The sequence below is a fragment of the Orbicella franksi genome, chromosome 8 (assembly GCF_964199315.1).
Source record: "Orbicella franksi chromosome 8, jaOrbFran1.1, whole genome shotgun sequence".
Lineage (NCBI taxonomy): Eukaryota > Metazoa > Cnidaria > Anthozoa > Scleractinia > Merulinidae > Orbicella > Orbicella franksi.
This window is the reverse complement of record NC_138152.1, coordinates 20,098,514-20,117,222: the sequence shown is the minus strand read 5'-3', so window position 1 is coordinate 20,117,222 and position 18,709 is coordinate 20,098,514. Positions and strand designations below refer to the sequence as shown.

At 40.4% G+C, this 18,709-nt stretch overlaps 1 protein-coding gene across 1 annotated transcript; it reads right to left on the bottom strand.

The window, feature by feature from the left end:
• Nucleotides 1-2,280: 2,280 nt before the first annotated feature.
• On the bottom strand, nt 2,281-5,567 carry LOC145495163 (neuropeptide Y receptor type 1-like). The gene has a single exon (XM_081474741.1). The coding sequence runs from the start codon at nt 5,565-5,567 to the stop codon at nt 4,503-4,505; it is 1,065 nt and encodes a 354-aa protein (XP_081330867.1). The 3' UTR covers nt 2,281-4,502.
• Between the last annotated feature and the right edge of the window lie 13,142 nt (nt 5,568-18,709).

Below are 18,709 nucleotides of genomic sequence, written 5' to 3'. Positions count from 1 at the left end.
GTTACTTGTTTAGAATCGGGCCTTTCGTCAAAATAAAAGAACTAACTGTGTTTAGTGCTAACGTGTTTTCTACAGCCTCTCTGACTTTGAAATCCATCATGTTCACACTCTTGTATCGGGCAATGGTAAAAGCTGTCTGCTTCATCCTTTTCCAAGTGAAGCCGCTTTGGTTTGGGTGATGCTCCTTGGACATCTGACCAATTGACTTTGCACTTCTTGCTCATTTTTTCCCTTTAAACAACATGTGGCTAGCACAATCGCCTTTAAATCTTAGCCGAAACAAAAGGACGTTTCAACTTGCCAAAACATGCCCTTGCTTGCCCACACTCATTACTATTGTGTAAAATTCATGACAGTGAGATACAACCCAAACTTGCCCAGGCAGGTCTGTACACGCCTATTCAGTGACACAATACATAGTTAACGGATCGATAAATCGGAACAATAAAGTCCAAAACTTGTTCCTAATGACCAATTTCGGAAAAATATATTCCATTCACAGATAGCAAAATCGGAATAACACAGTCTTTCTTTATTAATTTCGGAACAATGTGTTCCACGCACAAATAGGAACTCGGAACAAAACAGACCTAATTTATCAAGTTAGGAACAATGTGTTCCATGCACAAATAGGAACTCGGAACAAAACAGACCCAATTTATCAAGTTAGGAACAATGTGTTTCATGCACAAATAGGAACTCGGAACAAAACAGACCCAATTTATCAAGTTAGGAACAATGTGTTCCATGCACAAATAGGAACTCGGAACAAAACAGTCCTAATTTATCAAGTTAGGAACAATGTGTTCCATGCACAAATAGGAACTCGGAACAAAACAGACCCAATTTATCAAGTTAGGAACAATGTGTTTCATGCACAAATAGGAACTCGGAACAAAACAGTCCTAATTTATCAAGTTAGGAGCAATGTGTTCCATGCACAAATAGGAACTCGGAACAAAACAGTCCTAATTTATCAAGTTAGGAACAATGTGTTCCATGCACAAATAGGAACTCGGAACAAAACAGACCCAATTTATCAAGTTAGGAACAATGTGTTCCATGTACAAAAAGGAACTTGGAACAAAACAGTCCTAAATCACTCATTTGGGAACAATTTGTTCCACTTGCAGTTGACAACTCGGAACAAAATGTTCTTGTCTTACCTTACAGTGAACGCTATGTTCCTACTCTGTAAAAAGCTGGTCCTCTTAAGGTTAATAGGAACACAAAAATGAGGAACACTCGATCCCAGAGGAACGTTCCTTTACAAATATCGGAACAGCCGAAAAAACTTAAAATTTGTGAAAAATAAACCAACAAGTTCAGCTTTAAAGCTAAAAAAGCATCTATTAAACGTTTAGGTAAAATAGAACCAAGCTTCAAAATCTAGAGCACTTTGATGTTCTCGAAGGCAGTAAAATAAACCCTGTAAAAATTTTGGGAAATGTAGAAGAGAGAGAGAGAGAGAGAGAGAGAGAGAGAGAGAGAGAGAGAGAGAGAGAGAGAGAGAGAGAGAGAGAGAGAAACAGGGCGGGGGGAAATGACGACTTGCTATGCTGTCTAGGACTCGCAACCGACACCTCTTGATTCAGAAACGTTAGCGTGCCAACTGCGCCAAATCAACTGTAGTTCATTTTACTGCTCCATGGTATAATTTACGTATCTACTGATTCGCCCGCTGGGTTATTGACCTACACCGTGGCAGGCTAAAGCGTAAAGTTCTATACCCACCAGTGGATTAAAACGAATTCGGTTCAAAAACTCTTTCATAATTCATGTTTGGGTTTCATTGGCTCAAAGCCAATTTGATTTATTTTACCTGCATCAACACCCACGACCCAAACCAAAAACTACGACACGACACACGACATTCAGCTACACTCCCAACAATTTTCTAACCATTGTCACGATATTTATATCGGACTTTTCTTTGTAAACAGTTTTTTTGTGTGCGTGTTTTTCACAACCGACCTACATGTATACACCAAACAAGACAACAACGGTCTCAAATGCTTTTGCTGCTGGCGAACTTTAGCGAGGCATCAGCCTATTTTTGTCAATAGTGGGAAAATCCAAATTCTGTCGGATGTAAGATCGTAAGCATGCGTAGTCTATTGTTCTCTTATTATCCGGAGAGTCTAAGATCATTAAATACGAGGCTCAAAAGGCTCTTAAAAGTGTCAACTCGCTGCTTGTACACTAAACGTTTCGGGCTTGGCCCTTCTTCAGTAGGTGAATGATCGAGCCACGCCATAAAAAAAACTGCACGAGTACGCACGCACGCAAAACGCGCGCATGATTTACAAAGTAAACAAAGGCGTGCTGCGACATAAGAAAACCGCGCGTATGTGTAATACGTGCTAGAAATACAGTCACAAGTTATTAAAATTAACGTTCAATCCATTGGGTATAAGCGTGCTCAGTTTGAAAATTAATTCATTTCATGCTGCTTGCGACTGATGTTGCTGCCAGGGCACTGTTTCAAGCCACAGACCATGACGTCATCCAGAGAGTGGGAGGCGGAGTTGAAATGTTCAGCTACGAGGAAACCCGCGAGATCGGTTTCGAACACTGCGGAGGTGCTCGCTGAAACGTTCCCGTAGGCACCTTCCAGTCTCTCCGATGTATGTTAAAATGATGTTCTACATCTCGTCTTAGTGGGCGATTCATTATTTACATTTTGCTTCATTAGGGTACGACTTTGAGTGGAGAAGGCGTCGTGACTCCACCGCAGGTTAGGTATGCATTCACTTCAAGCAGTCAAAGAGTCGTGAAACTCAGTTCATAGTAAATGTTTAAGCGCTTTGGGTGTAATGTTAAAAGAGATATTGGCTTTCAAAAACTGCAACATTTCTGGGTGGCAAATGCGCTAATGAGCCAAAACACTCCTGGTCAAGTTTTGAGCATGGCCAGAAATTCCGGACATCGAGTCTGTTAATTTTCGTGCGGCATACGTCTGGTACACATTTTAGAGGTGGATACCGCTGTTCAGTACGGCGTACTTCGGGCTCAACGACATTACAGAAAAATTAAAGTTGTTGTACAAAAAGATGCTGTTGGGCATGTAAATAACTGCTGACCGAAGTAATTGCATAAAAGTAAAAACTAGAGAAAATTGCCTTTCAAACGATGTCTTTTGGAGCAAAATCGGACCCTTTGCAGCCGAGATATCGCCGTGCAAAGAGAGCGGATTTGGGGGTTTTAGCGTGGCTGTTTACGAGCTTCCTTTCCGTCATTTTGCAAGCTTTTTAAAACCAAAAAGCAGAGCGAAGAAATCAGCATCGCCGCGGAAAATTGGTCAAATAGTACATCATACGGTGCTTTTCTTTAAGCGGTCGCGGCACTTGGGATATCCCGATTATGTTGTCTGCTACAGAGGATCAAAATCTTCTTGGGACGCAAAAATGGGATTTCAAGCCTCTGTTTTGTAGAGCATTGTATGGGCCAAGCTTCGAAAATAAACATCGATGAAAAGCAGGGCCAGTAACATTTGTTGATGAAAACCAACTTATCAGAATAGCCGAGGAAACTTTCAAGAACTCTACCGGATCGCGGCACTTGTTCCCGGTAAGCCAGAACGTACTCTATTTTATTTTGTTTTATTTCTGCCGTACATTTCCTTTGAGTGTTTGGCGGCCATATTGTCAAGTAACCTCGCGCGTGCGTCGTTGCGATGTCCGGAATTTCTGGCCATGTTTTAAGCCCTCGTCGCACGAAAAGTGTTTATTACTTCGGGATCAAGTTCCTTGGGACATTTATTCGTGGTATGAACTTTCAACATCCAGAACTAATATATCTGTAGCTCTATCAGAAACTGAATCGCTTATCCAAGAGGTCAATATCATTAACAAAGATTTGATATCTACATTTAAAGAGCATCACTGATTAGTACGTAAATAGGAGCTACATCTTGACAAACATCCAGGGCTGTTAATTCATAATTTGAAAACCCTATTGTTCTTCTCCTCATTGATATTTCACTCAAACAGGCTGAACACGAAAACAAATTAAAAGCAGATGTCCAGCTGATGTGAGTTTGTGTTAATTCTTCATTGTGATTAATATCCCAAGCTGATAATTCTATGCTGATCTTGATAAGTTGCACCATAAAATTCGAAAACTGCCACGGGCCAAAGAAATAAGAATTCAAAAGAAAATTACCTAGCATGTATCGTAATGGAGGTGGCAACTGAACAAACAAACAACAACGGAAAAGTTTCACAATTCTATAGGCAAGGTACGGTTTCATTTATATATTTTTGATTATAAGCTGAAGTCACCAAGATATAATTTCATGTTATTATTTTGAACACTCTTTGTAACCTAGTCGAAAATTATTTTTTTCCCGTTTTCTGATAAACCTAAGCTATGACGATAGGAGAAAGGACTAAGTTTAAAGGGTTTTGAAGTTTTTTTTATGCTTATAAAGTTCTTATAAGGCTTATTCCTTTCTCTCTATCGGTATTACCGTGCACTTGCGCCTTGAAACCTTGCCTTGATTAATTTTCTGAAACTTCACCTGCTGCTCTGTCTTGGTGGGGTGTTTGCTTAACACGAAGTATTGTCAAGTCCAAATTTGTTTCGATCGTTTGTTCAGCATCGCCCACCTGACGTAGCCTTCTAAAGCAAACCAGTTTCTTAGCTTCTCGGCGAATTTTCCCGTTGAGCGTCAAGCATACAATTGGATTGATACAACTGCTGAAATATGCAAATAAAATGTAGGTAACATATGCAGCTCGTGGCAGGCTTCCTGTACCCATTATCGCATTAAGAAAATCCACCGTAATGACGGGAACCCAGCAGAAAACAAATCCCACTACAAGAACAAGAAGCATCTTTGTCATTCGCATTTCTTCAGAGCTCCAACCTTCAGATTGGCGTGAGCGGATTGTGTTTTTTGTAGCTTTTGCGTGTTGCTTGACAGTGCGAAAGACTTTGTAATAGCACACCGCAATGAAAGCCATCGGCAGAATGGTGTAAATGATCAGAAGGAAAAAGGTATAAGCAATCTTTCCAAGTCTGCGGTCTGGATCGAAAGTCATGAAACAAGAGGCTTTTCCCGGTCGGAAGATGTAAGTCACCAGTCCGCTCAAATAAGGCGAAATGGTCAGAATAAAGGGGACGATGCTGACCACTGAAATCATGGCCGCTGTGGACCTTTTGGTGAAATATTTCTTATATAAACGTGGTCTTATGACGCAAAAGTAGCGGTTAATAGCCATCAAGGTGACCATGTGGAGTGAAATCCAAATAACGTAAAGGATGAAAACTCCTTGGAATATGCAAGTGGTCTCACTGAAAATCCAATTGCCGTGTACAAATATTGAGGCTGTGAATGGCATAACCAATGAGGCGGTTAACACGTCTGCTATGGCTAAACCCACCAAGAACATGTTAGTAACGGTGCGAAGCCCTGAATTCTTGAATACCGCGGCAATAATGAGTAGATTGCCACAAAACGCTGTGATGATAACGAGCACCATAAAACATGATTCAAACGCCACGGTTACCTTGCTTCTGGTTTGTAAATCATTTAGGAGCCTAGATAAATTCTCCTTGTCCATTTTCTTACCTTCAAACGATGGATTCAGTTGAATCAACCTGGGATATTTACGTTTGTAGCTTAAACATATATACTCCGAAACAGATGAAGTTTTTGGACTACCACTGTTATTTGATGGAGACAGCTGGCATCCGCTTCTGTTTCTTTGGATTGGAAGAAAGCACTGAGTTTTACAATAAATGTTTAAACAGGCTAACAGTTGTTTACATAGAGATTTCACATAATTGGTTGACCATTGACAAAGAAGGGAGAGCTTGTACTTTTTCTTTCTTTTCTTTAAAAAAGCAACTATGTGGTACTGACTAGGCGGTACTCTTTCAGTTAACTTTCCGTTCAACAGATCACTGAATACGCATCTAAATCCAAGGAAGAACAAGGAGCGAGAGTAAACCGTTTCTGATTGTTATTCGCCTTGCTTTTTAAATAATATATGTAAATGACGTCACATGTAGAGATCCACGCGAAAAAAAAATAAAAGCGGCAGCCTTAAATGCTTTCCCCTTTTCAATACGCCACTGTGTAAAACAGTACTTTTACATTACAATTATATATAATTACTGTGGAAAGAAAAAAACAGCCGCAGCGAGCAACGAAATTTTATCTGGCTAAACTGCCGAGTGATTGGCCAAAAATAAATAAATTACATTAAAATTAATGTCGTTTTTCGGAAATCTTGATATTTTCCTAAATCCTGTTGTCTTTCCAAATGATTGTGTTCCATTCCTTTTTGTAACTAATAGACTAAAAGCTTTTGCAACAGGAAACATAGAAAGTTGTGACCATAATTTAGTTATTCTCAATGACTTTCGAAAAACGCCAACCAACTGACATATCAATGCTTCTTCATATTTTTCATTTTGTTATGACCGCTGTTAATTTGGCATGAATTCAAAATGGCATTCTTTAATTTCAATAAAAACGATTTCAGTTGGGTGTTTGGTTCATAGAGTTGGCTAAGGCCACAATTCTCTTGAACGGTTTTGTCTCAACCTGATGGACCCTAATTAAATATGAGTTTATGTTTTCTTTTATGTTTTGCCTCCTTCAAGTTTCTTCTGTAAATATGGTGCCAAAATATAAGCGCTGCATATGCACGCAGTGTAGAATGTTTATTTTATTGCGGTACAGTGTTTAAGTCAGAATCCTTCTTCAGGAAACTGGACCAAGATGTACTACCTGCATTGCACAAACCACACCATGTGATTCAAAAGAAACTGCATTTTATAATTGCTAAGATAGAGCTTTTAAACACTTTTTTTGTCTTTTTTTGGACTGGTAGCTCATTAAAAACATGCGACTTGTTTCTTGTACCGCGCGGAATATGTCGATCTCCAAATTTATAAAGGTAAGACTTTCGGTAACTTGAATTAAATATCTTACCTCCAAGTTAGTTGGCTTTCTGGTAGGGTGCAGGGGAAAAAAGCATAACGTGTGATTTTGGAGGGAAATTGTGCGGGAAAATTAAAATATTTATTGTGCGGGAAATTGTGCGTGATTATTGACGAACCAATGTTCTTGCCAAGTCCTAAGGAAAATCTGCATTGACGATAGTTTAGCCAAATTTCTTTCACTAGTAGTTCAAATATATTTAGCAGTCTTAGCAATCGCCAATTCTTTTAGGAAACTGTGTCTGACTGCTTAAGAAAATCGTGTTGCGTGACATGAACTAGACGAGTATGAAACAAAATTAAATAGCAAAACAGAATGCCGCATCTCCCCTTATAAATGAGTTCCTTTTTAAAAATACCCCTGCCTTTATTTCACCATAAACTGCGTTAAGGGTCGCAAATTCTCGGAAGTTATTCTCAAAAAACACAACTTGAAAGTTTATGCAAATTACGTTCAATGCAATTTGCGGCTTCTCATAGGGCTGTTGTTTTCGCGAAGGAGTTTATCTATTCGCTCTCCAAAGGAGATATGACCCTTGAAAAGGTTTTAAAAATCGCGACACGACAAATATGTTCAGCTGCACAATTTACTCGGATGGCCACGACCAGTAAACGAACTTCCTACAATTTCCGCTAAGATGTACTATGTAATCACCATAAGTTGTAAAAAGACCTGGAAAATTCTTTGCAAACAAGTTTTCCGTACATGCGTAGATAGCTGCGCTTCATTTTTGAACCAGAATGGTTTAAACTCACAACATTGCGATTGGATTAGGAGGATACCCAACCAAGCAACTTGAATAGTAAATATCTAAGTGGAACTCTTGCGCTAAAATTTCCTGATTCTTTGATTTGTTTTTATTGTGTCTAATAAGCGTTTTCGTAAAGCGCGAATTGATATTGCGGTGTGAAGCCCGAGTAAACACTCTTAGAGCGTCTACTTGTTACAGTAGTTGCCTGCATAGGTTAACTCATCAAAGGTGCTGACATTTTTGTTTTTTTCGTTTGTTTTATACCGGAGCTCCGGCGGCTTGAAGGGCCGCTAAGCGGAGCCCCGTACTCATATAGGAAAGAGAAGGAAAGCAATGAGTTGATTTTCTCATGGTTATCATGGCTAGCGGTATTGCTCATGGGCGCGTGCACGATAACGACGACGGTAGCGCAACATGGCGGCCATACTCCAAATAGAGAGAAATGCAGCCTTGGCTTACCGTGTACTTCTTTGATATTAGACACCATGTTATGATCAACTGACACCTGTAAAAACAAGGTATCACTGACCAGTATCACATGACCATATCGCGGGCTCAAGTTTACAGCTCATCGACGTCACGTGTTTTTTGAAGTTGGGCGTTGACCAAGTGCTGGTTTTTGATCGGATCGCGGGTTCACGTCAGATTAACTTGTTGAAAACTGGGCAGTATTGTTCGGAAGCCGGTTAACGCTAACCGAAGATTAAAAGTGAACCGAATTATGTGACAGTCCCGCTAAAAGCGGTCCACTTGACTTCGGGACCAAAAATAATTTTCCTTCATTTTTTGTCAGTGAAAAGGGTTTGACACATATATATAAAAACAATTTATTATTTTCCAATTCCTTATTTTTGCTTTGCTATGAGCCAAAATTGAATTTTGGCCGAACTAAGGTTGTCGACCGTGATCAGAAAGGTAAAATTCACCGATTTTGTGACGCGTGCTACGTCGCCTAAAATGCAGCTCACGGAATTTCGTTTTAACACGAATTTTAAGGTACATTCATTACTTTGACTGACGAAATATGGAAACTTTTCGAAAAATTCTAAGCTTACCAGCGAGGCTGGAATATACCCTACTCCGAGGCCTTGATCACCTACTAAAATTTAGCCAAATTTGACGGGGAAAATCTCAAAAGTTGGGTCTAAATGAAGCCTAAAAAGCACATCACAGTAAATTTCATACCTTAAAAACCGTTCTATAAGTTCAAACCAGTGGGTATGTCCTTGGATTGCACGCGAGAACAGATTAAAATCTGCCACAGTTATTGTGTTTACTTAGCCATCGCTCGTGTCAAAGCTCATTTGTATAACCCTAGCACTCGGTGAAAATACATCTTCTTCCGTTCAGGTTCGTTTGTTGACCTTCTGAGTAGTGGCAAAAAGCTTCCTTTAATGCTTATGTACACTCTAGATCCAGTTTTGAGGTGAAGGTTGCGTTAAAGTTGATCAATTCTCAAGACTTGCGAGACTCCAAAAGTAAATAGTGGCGCCGGTCTGCAGAAATTAACCGTAGCCGTCGTCCTGACCCTTCAATAAATTCTGCCGCAGAGATAGCACTAGGTGAAGAAGAAAATCGTAAGTTTTCATTTACCGTTTAATGGCAACTGAACCCCGTACTACTGCCAAGACTACTGCGAGCTTGAGGACTATATGCCCGAATTTGAAAAACAACAACAACGAACACTTGCCGGTTGCATCGCTGGGAAATGAACCTGAATGAACACGACACGCTTGAATAGAACTATGTTTTACGATGAATGATGGGCTTTACTTCTGTTCTATGCTTGATGCTTGTCTTTTAGTATCTTGCACAGCGCATAAAGTAAACTTCGGGATCCGTTTATCGAGCCGTTTATACAACGAAAGCTGCACCGGCTTCGTCAAAATGTCACACAAGTTGTAACGTGACCAATTACCCGGGAGAGGGATACTCCCTTATATAGGCTATGTAGGTATCTGTATGTGAGGCCCTAAAGGGTAGGGTTTCTCAGCCGTTTGGGTCATAAATAGGGTATCGATTTTGGCCATTTTGGTTATAAACTGGGTGTGGTTTTAGCACTTTAGTCTTGAATTGGGTATGTTTCTTAGCAGAAGCTACTTTTTCATCATTATCAATAGGGCCTTCAACAAAAGCCCTTCATAACGTATGTTTAGGGCAACTGTGTCAGCCCCAGCGGTCATAAATAGGCTATCGAATTTTTAGTCAGGTCATAAATAGGGTAGCAAAAACGCAGTTTTGGGTCATAAAGAGGGTAAGGGTTTTGGGAAGGGGGCCGCACACCCCCACTCAACTTTTATGGAAATACCCCCCCCCCCCCGTCTGGGCCAATTACCAGGGAGCGAGGGCAAATCCCCTACCCCGCGCGCGCCGATCATTAGATTTGGCAAGATTTTCTCATTTCAATATTGATAATGAGCCTTGAGCATCGTGATATTCAATCCTATTGTCGCAGCTTATCGTTTAAATTCAAGGGCCCCTGCTCAGGGATGGAGGAACGTATTTTGAATTGGGGGAGGTGTGGGGGGGGGGGAGGGGTTACAAGCGAGCGCCATAGGCGCTTACTTGTAGAGGGTCTGGAAATATTTGTAAAATTAATATTTCAAGTATTTTTTGCTTGAAATTGGGGTGGATAAAGCCCCCTCCCAGCTCCCCCGGCTCCGACGTCCCTGCTGCTGTTGAAAGAGGTCGATAATTATACCCCTTTTATGTCCAAAACGGCTGAAAAACCAGACCCTTTGGGGCCGCCCAGACCTACATAGGCCATATAAGGGAGTACTTCCCGGGCACCAACGCTCGAGTCCCATACCAGTAAGAGTGCATGTCCCATCACTTAACCATATGTTTCGCAAGGCGGAGAAATCAAAGACAAACTATATTTATGGCCAATAATTCTGGTGTCGTCAGAACAAATGGGAAGGGTAGTAGTCCTATAAACACAAAGTGAGAAATCGGCCTCTCAACATCTGCACGCGCTTCGATATGGACGTTTTTTTTGGAAGGTTTCGGGGTCCCATCTTTTGATTTTCTTCCATTGTGTTTTCTATGAAAATCGAACGGCTGATAACGGGAAAGTAAAAGTGAATTTTAGGCAGGAGCCATAATCAGGGACGGAGACCGTAAGTCTCGGGATTCGCGCACACCTATGATATGGGACAATTTTTCTTTTTTTAGAACAAATTGCGCCATCCTGACGTCATATATCCGCGCGGATTCACGCACATGTCGGGGGCTCTCGCGTGGACGTTGTCACGTTGCCTGATCAAATGGTGAGAGTTGCGAGATTGTCTTGCAGATTTTTCTCAGCGGTGGCAGGGAATAAGGCAGGGAATACGAACCAGGGGGCTTATATGTAGTTTTATGCTCTGAGCCAAGGGAAAAGGTGGGTTTTCAGGTCGAAAACGAGACTTCAATCTCACGCTGGGAATGAATAATAAGATCTGCTCACGCTAGTCGTAAGCTTACGCGTATGTTTTCGTGTTCAGCTCTGACTTGAGAATATAGCAAGAAAACTCTCTACTCTGGTATCGACTTAATTTGTGAGTTTCTCAGACAATGCTTAATCATAACAAAACTTGTTTTGATGGTTTCTTATTGTTTCTGCTTGTTTGGTGAGTTTGCAAAAGTTTTTGAAAGGAAACTCTGACGCGTACAATTAGCTCATTTGCATAGTGCAGCTCGTGCACTTTCAAGTCCGAGTCGGTGTTTTCAATTGTCAACAAATCTTGACAAAGGTTTCTTTCGTTATCTTTTGTGCTGAGATGCTGTAACAAATTTCACGAACGCAAAAAAGGCTACTAACATCATGTGTGTTTCTTCAACATAAGCATAATGACGTTTTACACTGCGAAAATGAAAATAGACAAGGAGTTTTAATAACTGGATCAACAAAATCGAAAGTTTATTGATCGAGATCCTCACTGGTACACACGTAGGGTCAAGGAAGCTATTCACATAAGACTTCAGCCTAACAACATCAACAGGGATAGTGGAATTGAAATTCCTGAAGCATGGATAACCACGATCAAGAAACACAACAACAGGAGAACGGTACAACAGCGGACCACTGAGGGAACAGCTACTCGCCGGAACAATGGAACAATAGGAGGATCGGAATGCTCCAATCACAGCCGACCTTTGTGATATAAATGATACCGTGCAACCAGTCGACCTTATCGCCTGAAGAAGACTAGCAGTAAGCAGTCGAAACGTCGCGATCTACATCTCAAGTGACTACATCGTGAGACAAACGATAATACACTTTATTATTAAAATCGAAACCGTTATTCCAAGTTGATTAAAGAAAGCGTCATCGTAACTTTGCTGATTATTTCTGCTTTATTCACATATTTTCAGCTTAGCTTTTAATATGTTCTCAAACATTTATCAATCTTAAACATATTTAAAAACTATAGAGCTATTGTTTGAGTTCGATGTACGCTTTCACACGAAAGTGCGGCGGAAGTACAATTTGTCATGTTTACTGACTGTACAAAACACGCATCGGCGGGCGCTCTCATTCATCGAAAACAGAGAATTTACTGGATTTTTACACGAATAAAACTGAGCAGTATCTATGGACGTAAAATAAAAGTTATTGGCCCTTGATGAAACATCAAGCGTTGATTACAATTCAAGCGAAACTCAAATTAGCAATTATTTTGTTTCACTTGTCGGTCGCGAGAGACTGACAAATTCCTCGCAAGCGTGTGGCAAGAGAAGCTAGGAAACTATGAAGTCCTGAAGCTCTGCTATATCTAAATGTATCCAGCTAGTTTTTTGCTGTGTCGTGGAAAAGCTGTTAATCTTCAACATATGTGAAGTTTAAAGTGTAGTAATGTACAGCTCATGTAAAAGAAGCATCCGTCGGAACACAACTTGGTCGGCGATATATATAAGCTTACAGCGGAACATACCTATATTCGACACTGTCTTACTTCGCTCAAACTGGAGCAGCTTACGACGAAAATTCTTAAGCAAAATTCCAACGGACGTAAACGCGTTGAGTTGTGGGCCAAAAACATGAAAAATTTCGGGAATTTCAGACGCCGTTTCCCCCACGCGACATCCGCAAAAATCCTCGCAGCATGTACGCGCGTGTGCCGCAGGCGATGGCGCAATTTGTTCTAAAAATAGAATTATTGTCCCATATCATGGGGACAACCCCAATACCAGAAATGGCGCGCGCTTACGGTCTCCGTCCCCGATTATGGCTCCTGTTTTAGGTAAATGTCTGCTTCCTCCGCCCTCATGTATTAGCAACTCCTTATATTTTCCGAGGAAAGGTAGATAAAAAATTGAAAAGGTGCAATGATTGTCATCGCTCGGTCATACTGGAAAGATTGCACTAGTCCAAAAAATTAATCGGTGGCTTTTCATTATCAATATTGAAATGAGAAAATCTTGCCAAATCTAATGATCGGGGCACGCGGGGTAGGGGATTTGCCCTCGGCCCCTGCTAATTGGCCCAGGGGGGGGGGGTACTTCCATAAAAGTTTAGTGGGGGTGTGCGGCCCCCTTCCCAAAACCCTTACCCTCTTTATGACCAAAATCTGCGTTTTTGCTACCCTATTTATGACCTGACTAAAAATCCGATAGCTTATTTATGACCGCTGGGGCTGACACAGTTGCCCTAAACATACGTTATGAAGGGCTTTTGTTGAAGGTCCTATTGATAATGATGAAAAAGTAGCTTCTGCTAAGAAACATACCCAATTCAAGACTAGAGTGCTAAAACCACACCCAATTTATAACCAAAATGGCCAAAATCGATACCCTATTTATGACCTAAACGACTGAAAAACCCTACCCTTTGGGGCCTCACATACAGATACCTACATAGCCTATATAAGGGAGTATCCCTCTCCCGGGTAATTGGAAACGTTACAACTTATGTGACATTTTGACGAAGCCGGTGCAGCTTTCTTTGTATAAACGGCTCGATAAACGGATCCCGAAGTTTACTTTATGTGCTCTGCAAGATACTAAAAGACAATTATCAAGCATAGAACAGAAGTAAAGCCCATCATTCATCGCAAAACATAGTTCTATTCAAGCGTGTCGTGTTCATTCAGGTTCATTTCCCAGCGATGCAACCGGCAAGTGTTCGTTGTTGTTGTTTTTCAAATTCGGGCATATAGTCCTCAAGCTCGCAGTAGTCTTGGCAGTAGTACAGGATTCAGTTGCCATTAAATGGTAAATGAAAACTTACGATTTTCTTCTTCACCTAGTGCTATCTCTGCGGCAGAATTTATTGAAGGGTCAGGACGACGGCTACGGTTAATTTCTGCAGACCGGCGCCACTATTTACTTTTGGAGTCTCGCAAGTCTTGAGAATTGATCAACTTTAACGCAACCTTCACCTCAAAACTGGATCTAGAGTGTACATAAGCATTAAAGGAAGCTTTTTGCCACTACTCAGAAGGTCAACAAACGAACCTGAACGGAAGAAGATGTATTTTCACCGAGTGCTAGGGTTATACAAATGAGCTTTGACACGAGCGATGGCTATGTAAACACAATAACTGTGGCAGATTTTAATCTGTTCTCGCGTGCAATCCAAGGACATACCCACCGGTTTGAACTTATAGAACGGTTTTTAAGGTATGAAATTTACTGTGATGTGCTTTTTAGGCTTCATTTAGACCCAACTTTTGAGATTTTCCCCGTCAAATTTGGCTAAATTTTAGTAGGTGATCAAGGCCTCGGAGTAGGGTGTCTTCCAGCCTCGCTGGTAAGCTTAGAATTTTTCGAAAAGTTTCCATATTTCGTCAGTCAAAGTAATGAATGTACCTTAAAATTCGTGTGAAAACGAAATTCCGTGAGCTGCATTTTAGGCGACGTAGCACGCCTCACAAAATTGGTGAATTTTACCCTTCTGATTGCGGTCGGCAACCTCAGTTCGGCCAAAATTCAATTTTGGCTCGTAGCAAAGCAAAAATAAGGAATTGGAAAATAATAAATTGCTTTTATATATGTGTTTCAAACCCTTTTCACTGACAAAAAATGAAGGAAAATTATTTTTGGTCCCGAAGTCGAGTGGACCGCTTTTAGCGGGACTGCCACTTATAACTTTTTCTCTTATACAAATGTTTTTTTGCTGCTTTGTTTTGTGTATATAGTGATTATTAAAACTCTGAACAGAAAGCCAAACAATATACAGAAAACCTCAGCGCAAAGTCACGAAACTCAAATCAAAACTCTACCTTTTACTTGGTAAGCTTAATCGGGCCCTGAACAACCCGGCCCAGGAGCTACACTTTTAGGCTAGCCTAAATCTATGTATTATAAGTTTACTTATCTAAGGATGCTTGAAAAGAGTGAATATAAAGTGCATGTCTTTTTAATTCTATAATAAACTCCATACTTTCTATTTTTTTTTTTTTAATGATTGGCTCATGACATTTGGTAGAATGCCTTTGTTGCAGTACTATCTAGAATAATTCCTGACACACCCGCAGAAGGATGAATATGAATATTTTCCTGAATAAATCCTTTCAAGGAATTGACTTTTCTCGGCTAACAGAATTCAGTAAACGTTGGGGCGTTTGCCTCCTTCTGCCTCGGCCTAGGCTATTATCATTTCGCTAAAATCTATGCCATTCTTGAACTGACAATGAACTGATTTTCACTGTAGAAAATAAGAAATTCTACCTGAGCCAAAATATGTATTATTTATCAAGGGTATCTTGCTCTCAAGCTAAGTCTTCCTGCCTGATAAAATCCATTTTCCGTAACGCTCTGGCGTCTGAAGTACATTAATGTTTCGCAGACACGTTTGATTTTCATTCACGATAAAACAAAAAAGATTTCTTTATTGTCTGCCATACATCTCGTGAATTTGTTCATGTACGCTTCGTAGTTAAACACATCGAAAACCACAAGTGGACCTTGTACTTGAGTCGTTGAGCACTAGGTTAAACCTAATAATAACTGACCATGTTATAAAATTTCGCGCAATACATGCATGTAACCCTCCTTTCTCAGGGAAATTATTTTCCCCCGCGACTTATTGGTTTCTTCCCGACATCAGAGCAGACAGAACAGGCTCAAAGTTAATACGACCTAAATAAGCTCTATCAGGAGCCATAATCGGGGACGGAGACCGTAAGTGCGCGCCATTTCTAGTATTGGGGCTGTCCCTATGATATGGGACAATTTTTCTATTTTTAGAACAAATTGCGCCATCCCGTGCGACACACGCGCGTACATGCTGCGAGGACTTTTGCGGATGTAGCGCGGGGAAATGGCGTCCGAAATTCCCGAAATGTTTGATACTTTTTGCCCACAACTCAATACGTTCATGTCTGTTGCAATTTTACTTCAGTATTTTGGTCGTAAGCTGCACCAGTTTGAGTGAAGTAAGACAGTGTTAAATTTAGTTATGTGCCGCTTTATATCAATGACCAAGTCGTGTTCCGCTGCTTCCTTTACAAGAGCTCTACATTACTCCACTCAAAGTTTCACATATGTTGACGATTAACAGCTTTTCCAAAGTACAGCAAGAAACTATTTAGATATATTTGGATATAGCAGCGTTTCACGACTGTAAAGTTTCCCTCCTCTTGCCACACGCTAGCGAGGTTTTCGCCAGTCTATCTAGGCCGAAAAGCAAAATAATAATAATAATAATGGCAAGTTTGAGTTTCGCCTGAATGTTAAGCAACGCTTGATGTTTTATCAAGGCCCAATAAGTGACAATTCGTGTTTTGTACAGTCAGTCAAACATGACAGTTTGGACTTCCCCACTTTCGTGTGAAAACGTCCGTCGAACTCTAGTTTTCAAATATGTTTAAGCGTTGATAGATGTTTGAGAACATTTTAAAAGCTTAGATGAAAATAATTATGTGAATAGAACAGAAATAACTGGTAAAATTACGATGACGCTTTCTTTAATGAACTCGAATAACGATTTTGATTTTGTTGGTTGAGTTGTCAAAACTCCGTGTCTATTTTATTTTCGCAGTGTAAAATTTCACTATGTTAAAAAAACACACTTGATGTTAGTAGGCTTTTGGCGTTGGTGAAAACTGTTGCAGCATCTCGGCACAAAAGACAACGAAAGAGATCTTTGTCAAGATTTGTTGACAATTGAAAACAAAAGACTCGGACTTGAAAGTGCACGCGCTGCACTATGCAAATGAGCTACTTGTATGCGTCAGGCTTTCCTTTCAAAAACTTTTGCAAACTCGCCAAACAAACAGAAACAATAAGAAACTATCAAAACAGGTTTTGTTTATGACTAAGCATTGTTTGGGAAACTCACAAATTAACTCGATACCAGAGTAAAGAGTTTTCTTACACAACTTTTCTTTACAGAACAAACGCAAATGATTACGCGTACAACCAGCGCGAGCAGATAATATTCATTCACAGGGCGAAATTGAAGTCATGTTTTCGACCCTGAAAAACTCACCTTTTTCATTAGCTCAGAGCGTAAGACTACATATAAGAGCCCTGGTTCTTATTCCCTGCCTTATTCCTTGTCATCGCTGTGAAAAATCTGCAAGAGAATCTCGCAACTCTCACCATTTGATCACGCAACTTGACAACATCCACGCGAGAGCCCCTGACATGTGCGTGGATCCGCGCGGATATATGACGTCAGGATGGCGCAATTTGTTCTAAAAATAGAAAAATTGCCCCATATCATAGGTGCGCGCGGATCCCAAGACTTACGGTCTCCGTCCCCGATTATGGCTCCTGGTTCTATATGTTTCACTCATGCAGTATGTACTGAATTTCGATCAAGTCAAATTAGCCAAGGCTTTTTATTCCCTTTGAAGTAACTACCTTCTGAGAAGTTACTATCGGCAATTACGTAGCGTCGATCTCTTTTATTATTTCACTACTTTTTTTCCACGAAAATAATTCATAATGTGTTTTAAGCGCGGGAGAACATTGAAACTGGGTAGGCGATATACGACACGCAACCATATTCACGACGTCCGGGGTGCAATAGGAACGTCATTGTGTATATAACAACGTAACACAGTACAGTTTACTTGATCAGTACAAAATGATGAAAACAGGTTTAAAAAATAACTGAAATAAACAGAAGCGATATTGGAAAGCATGTTATTTGTAGCATAGCGTAAAATACGTTTTATATACAATTCAGGCCTGGCCCATGCCGGGCTACTTTCTTTTCGTGGACTGAGTTACTTGCCATAGATTAACCTGTTAATACGTACAGCCTGCTTCTCATTACTCCATCCCACTTTAGGTCACTGAAACGCCGAAAGATGGGTGTATTTGCAGGGTTATACCGTATTTATAAACCTACATGCATGTCAAATCTGTGGGAGCTACATCCAGTACTATTAGAATCTTGCGATGACCTAAATTTGATTATTTTTTTTTCTATTTGTTGGCCAATTTCTGTTTTACGTATTCTAAATTCTTACTTTTCTTTGGAAGTTAGTTAGCGTGAGTCTCGATTTTTTTCTCCCTTGCTCAAGGTGCTGCACTTAGTAACACTTCAATCGAGAGTTATTGAGTGACGCAAATCCAAGTAAAGCCTTTGATCTTAATTATATTGACAATATTTCCAATATTACTCATGTGGAACGAGAGAGATTGGATTGAGACAAATCTTGATCAAACATTTGACCTTCACCAAATAATAGAACTGTTTGGACTTTCTTATGCACGCTACTAGTAATAAGCCTTTTAATGGGAATGGAATATATCGTTTAACCCTTAACAACTGTCCGATGGGTTCTTCTAGCGTTCCCTGTAGTCGAATGGCCACGAATCATACGTCAAAACCTCCATGTCCCATATGATTCAACAGCAAGGCCGTTACCAACTGCAGAAAAGGTATTTACATTGTACAATGGAAATACACTCCGTTGACATCGATTAGTAATAGGAGTGAAGCTTGTTCTCTGACAGATGTTCGCGGTCTTTCAAGTCTACAGTGGAACTAATAATGACGTTAGCTCTGCCGTAGACAATAATGACACTCGTTGTCAATGCATTAAAAGTTCCCTTAAAGACTC

Excerpts from the sequence above, each read along its gene's own strand:
- LOC145495163 (XM_081474741.1), bottom strand. The coding sequence starts at position 5,567 with ATGGACAAGGAGAATTTATCTAGGCTCCTAAATGATTTACAAACCAGA.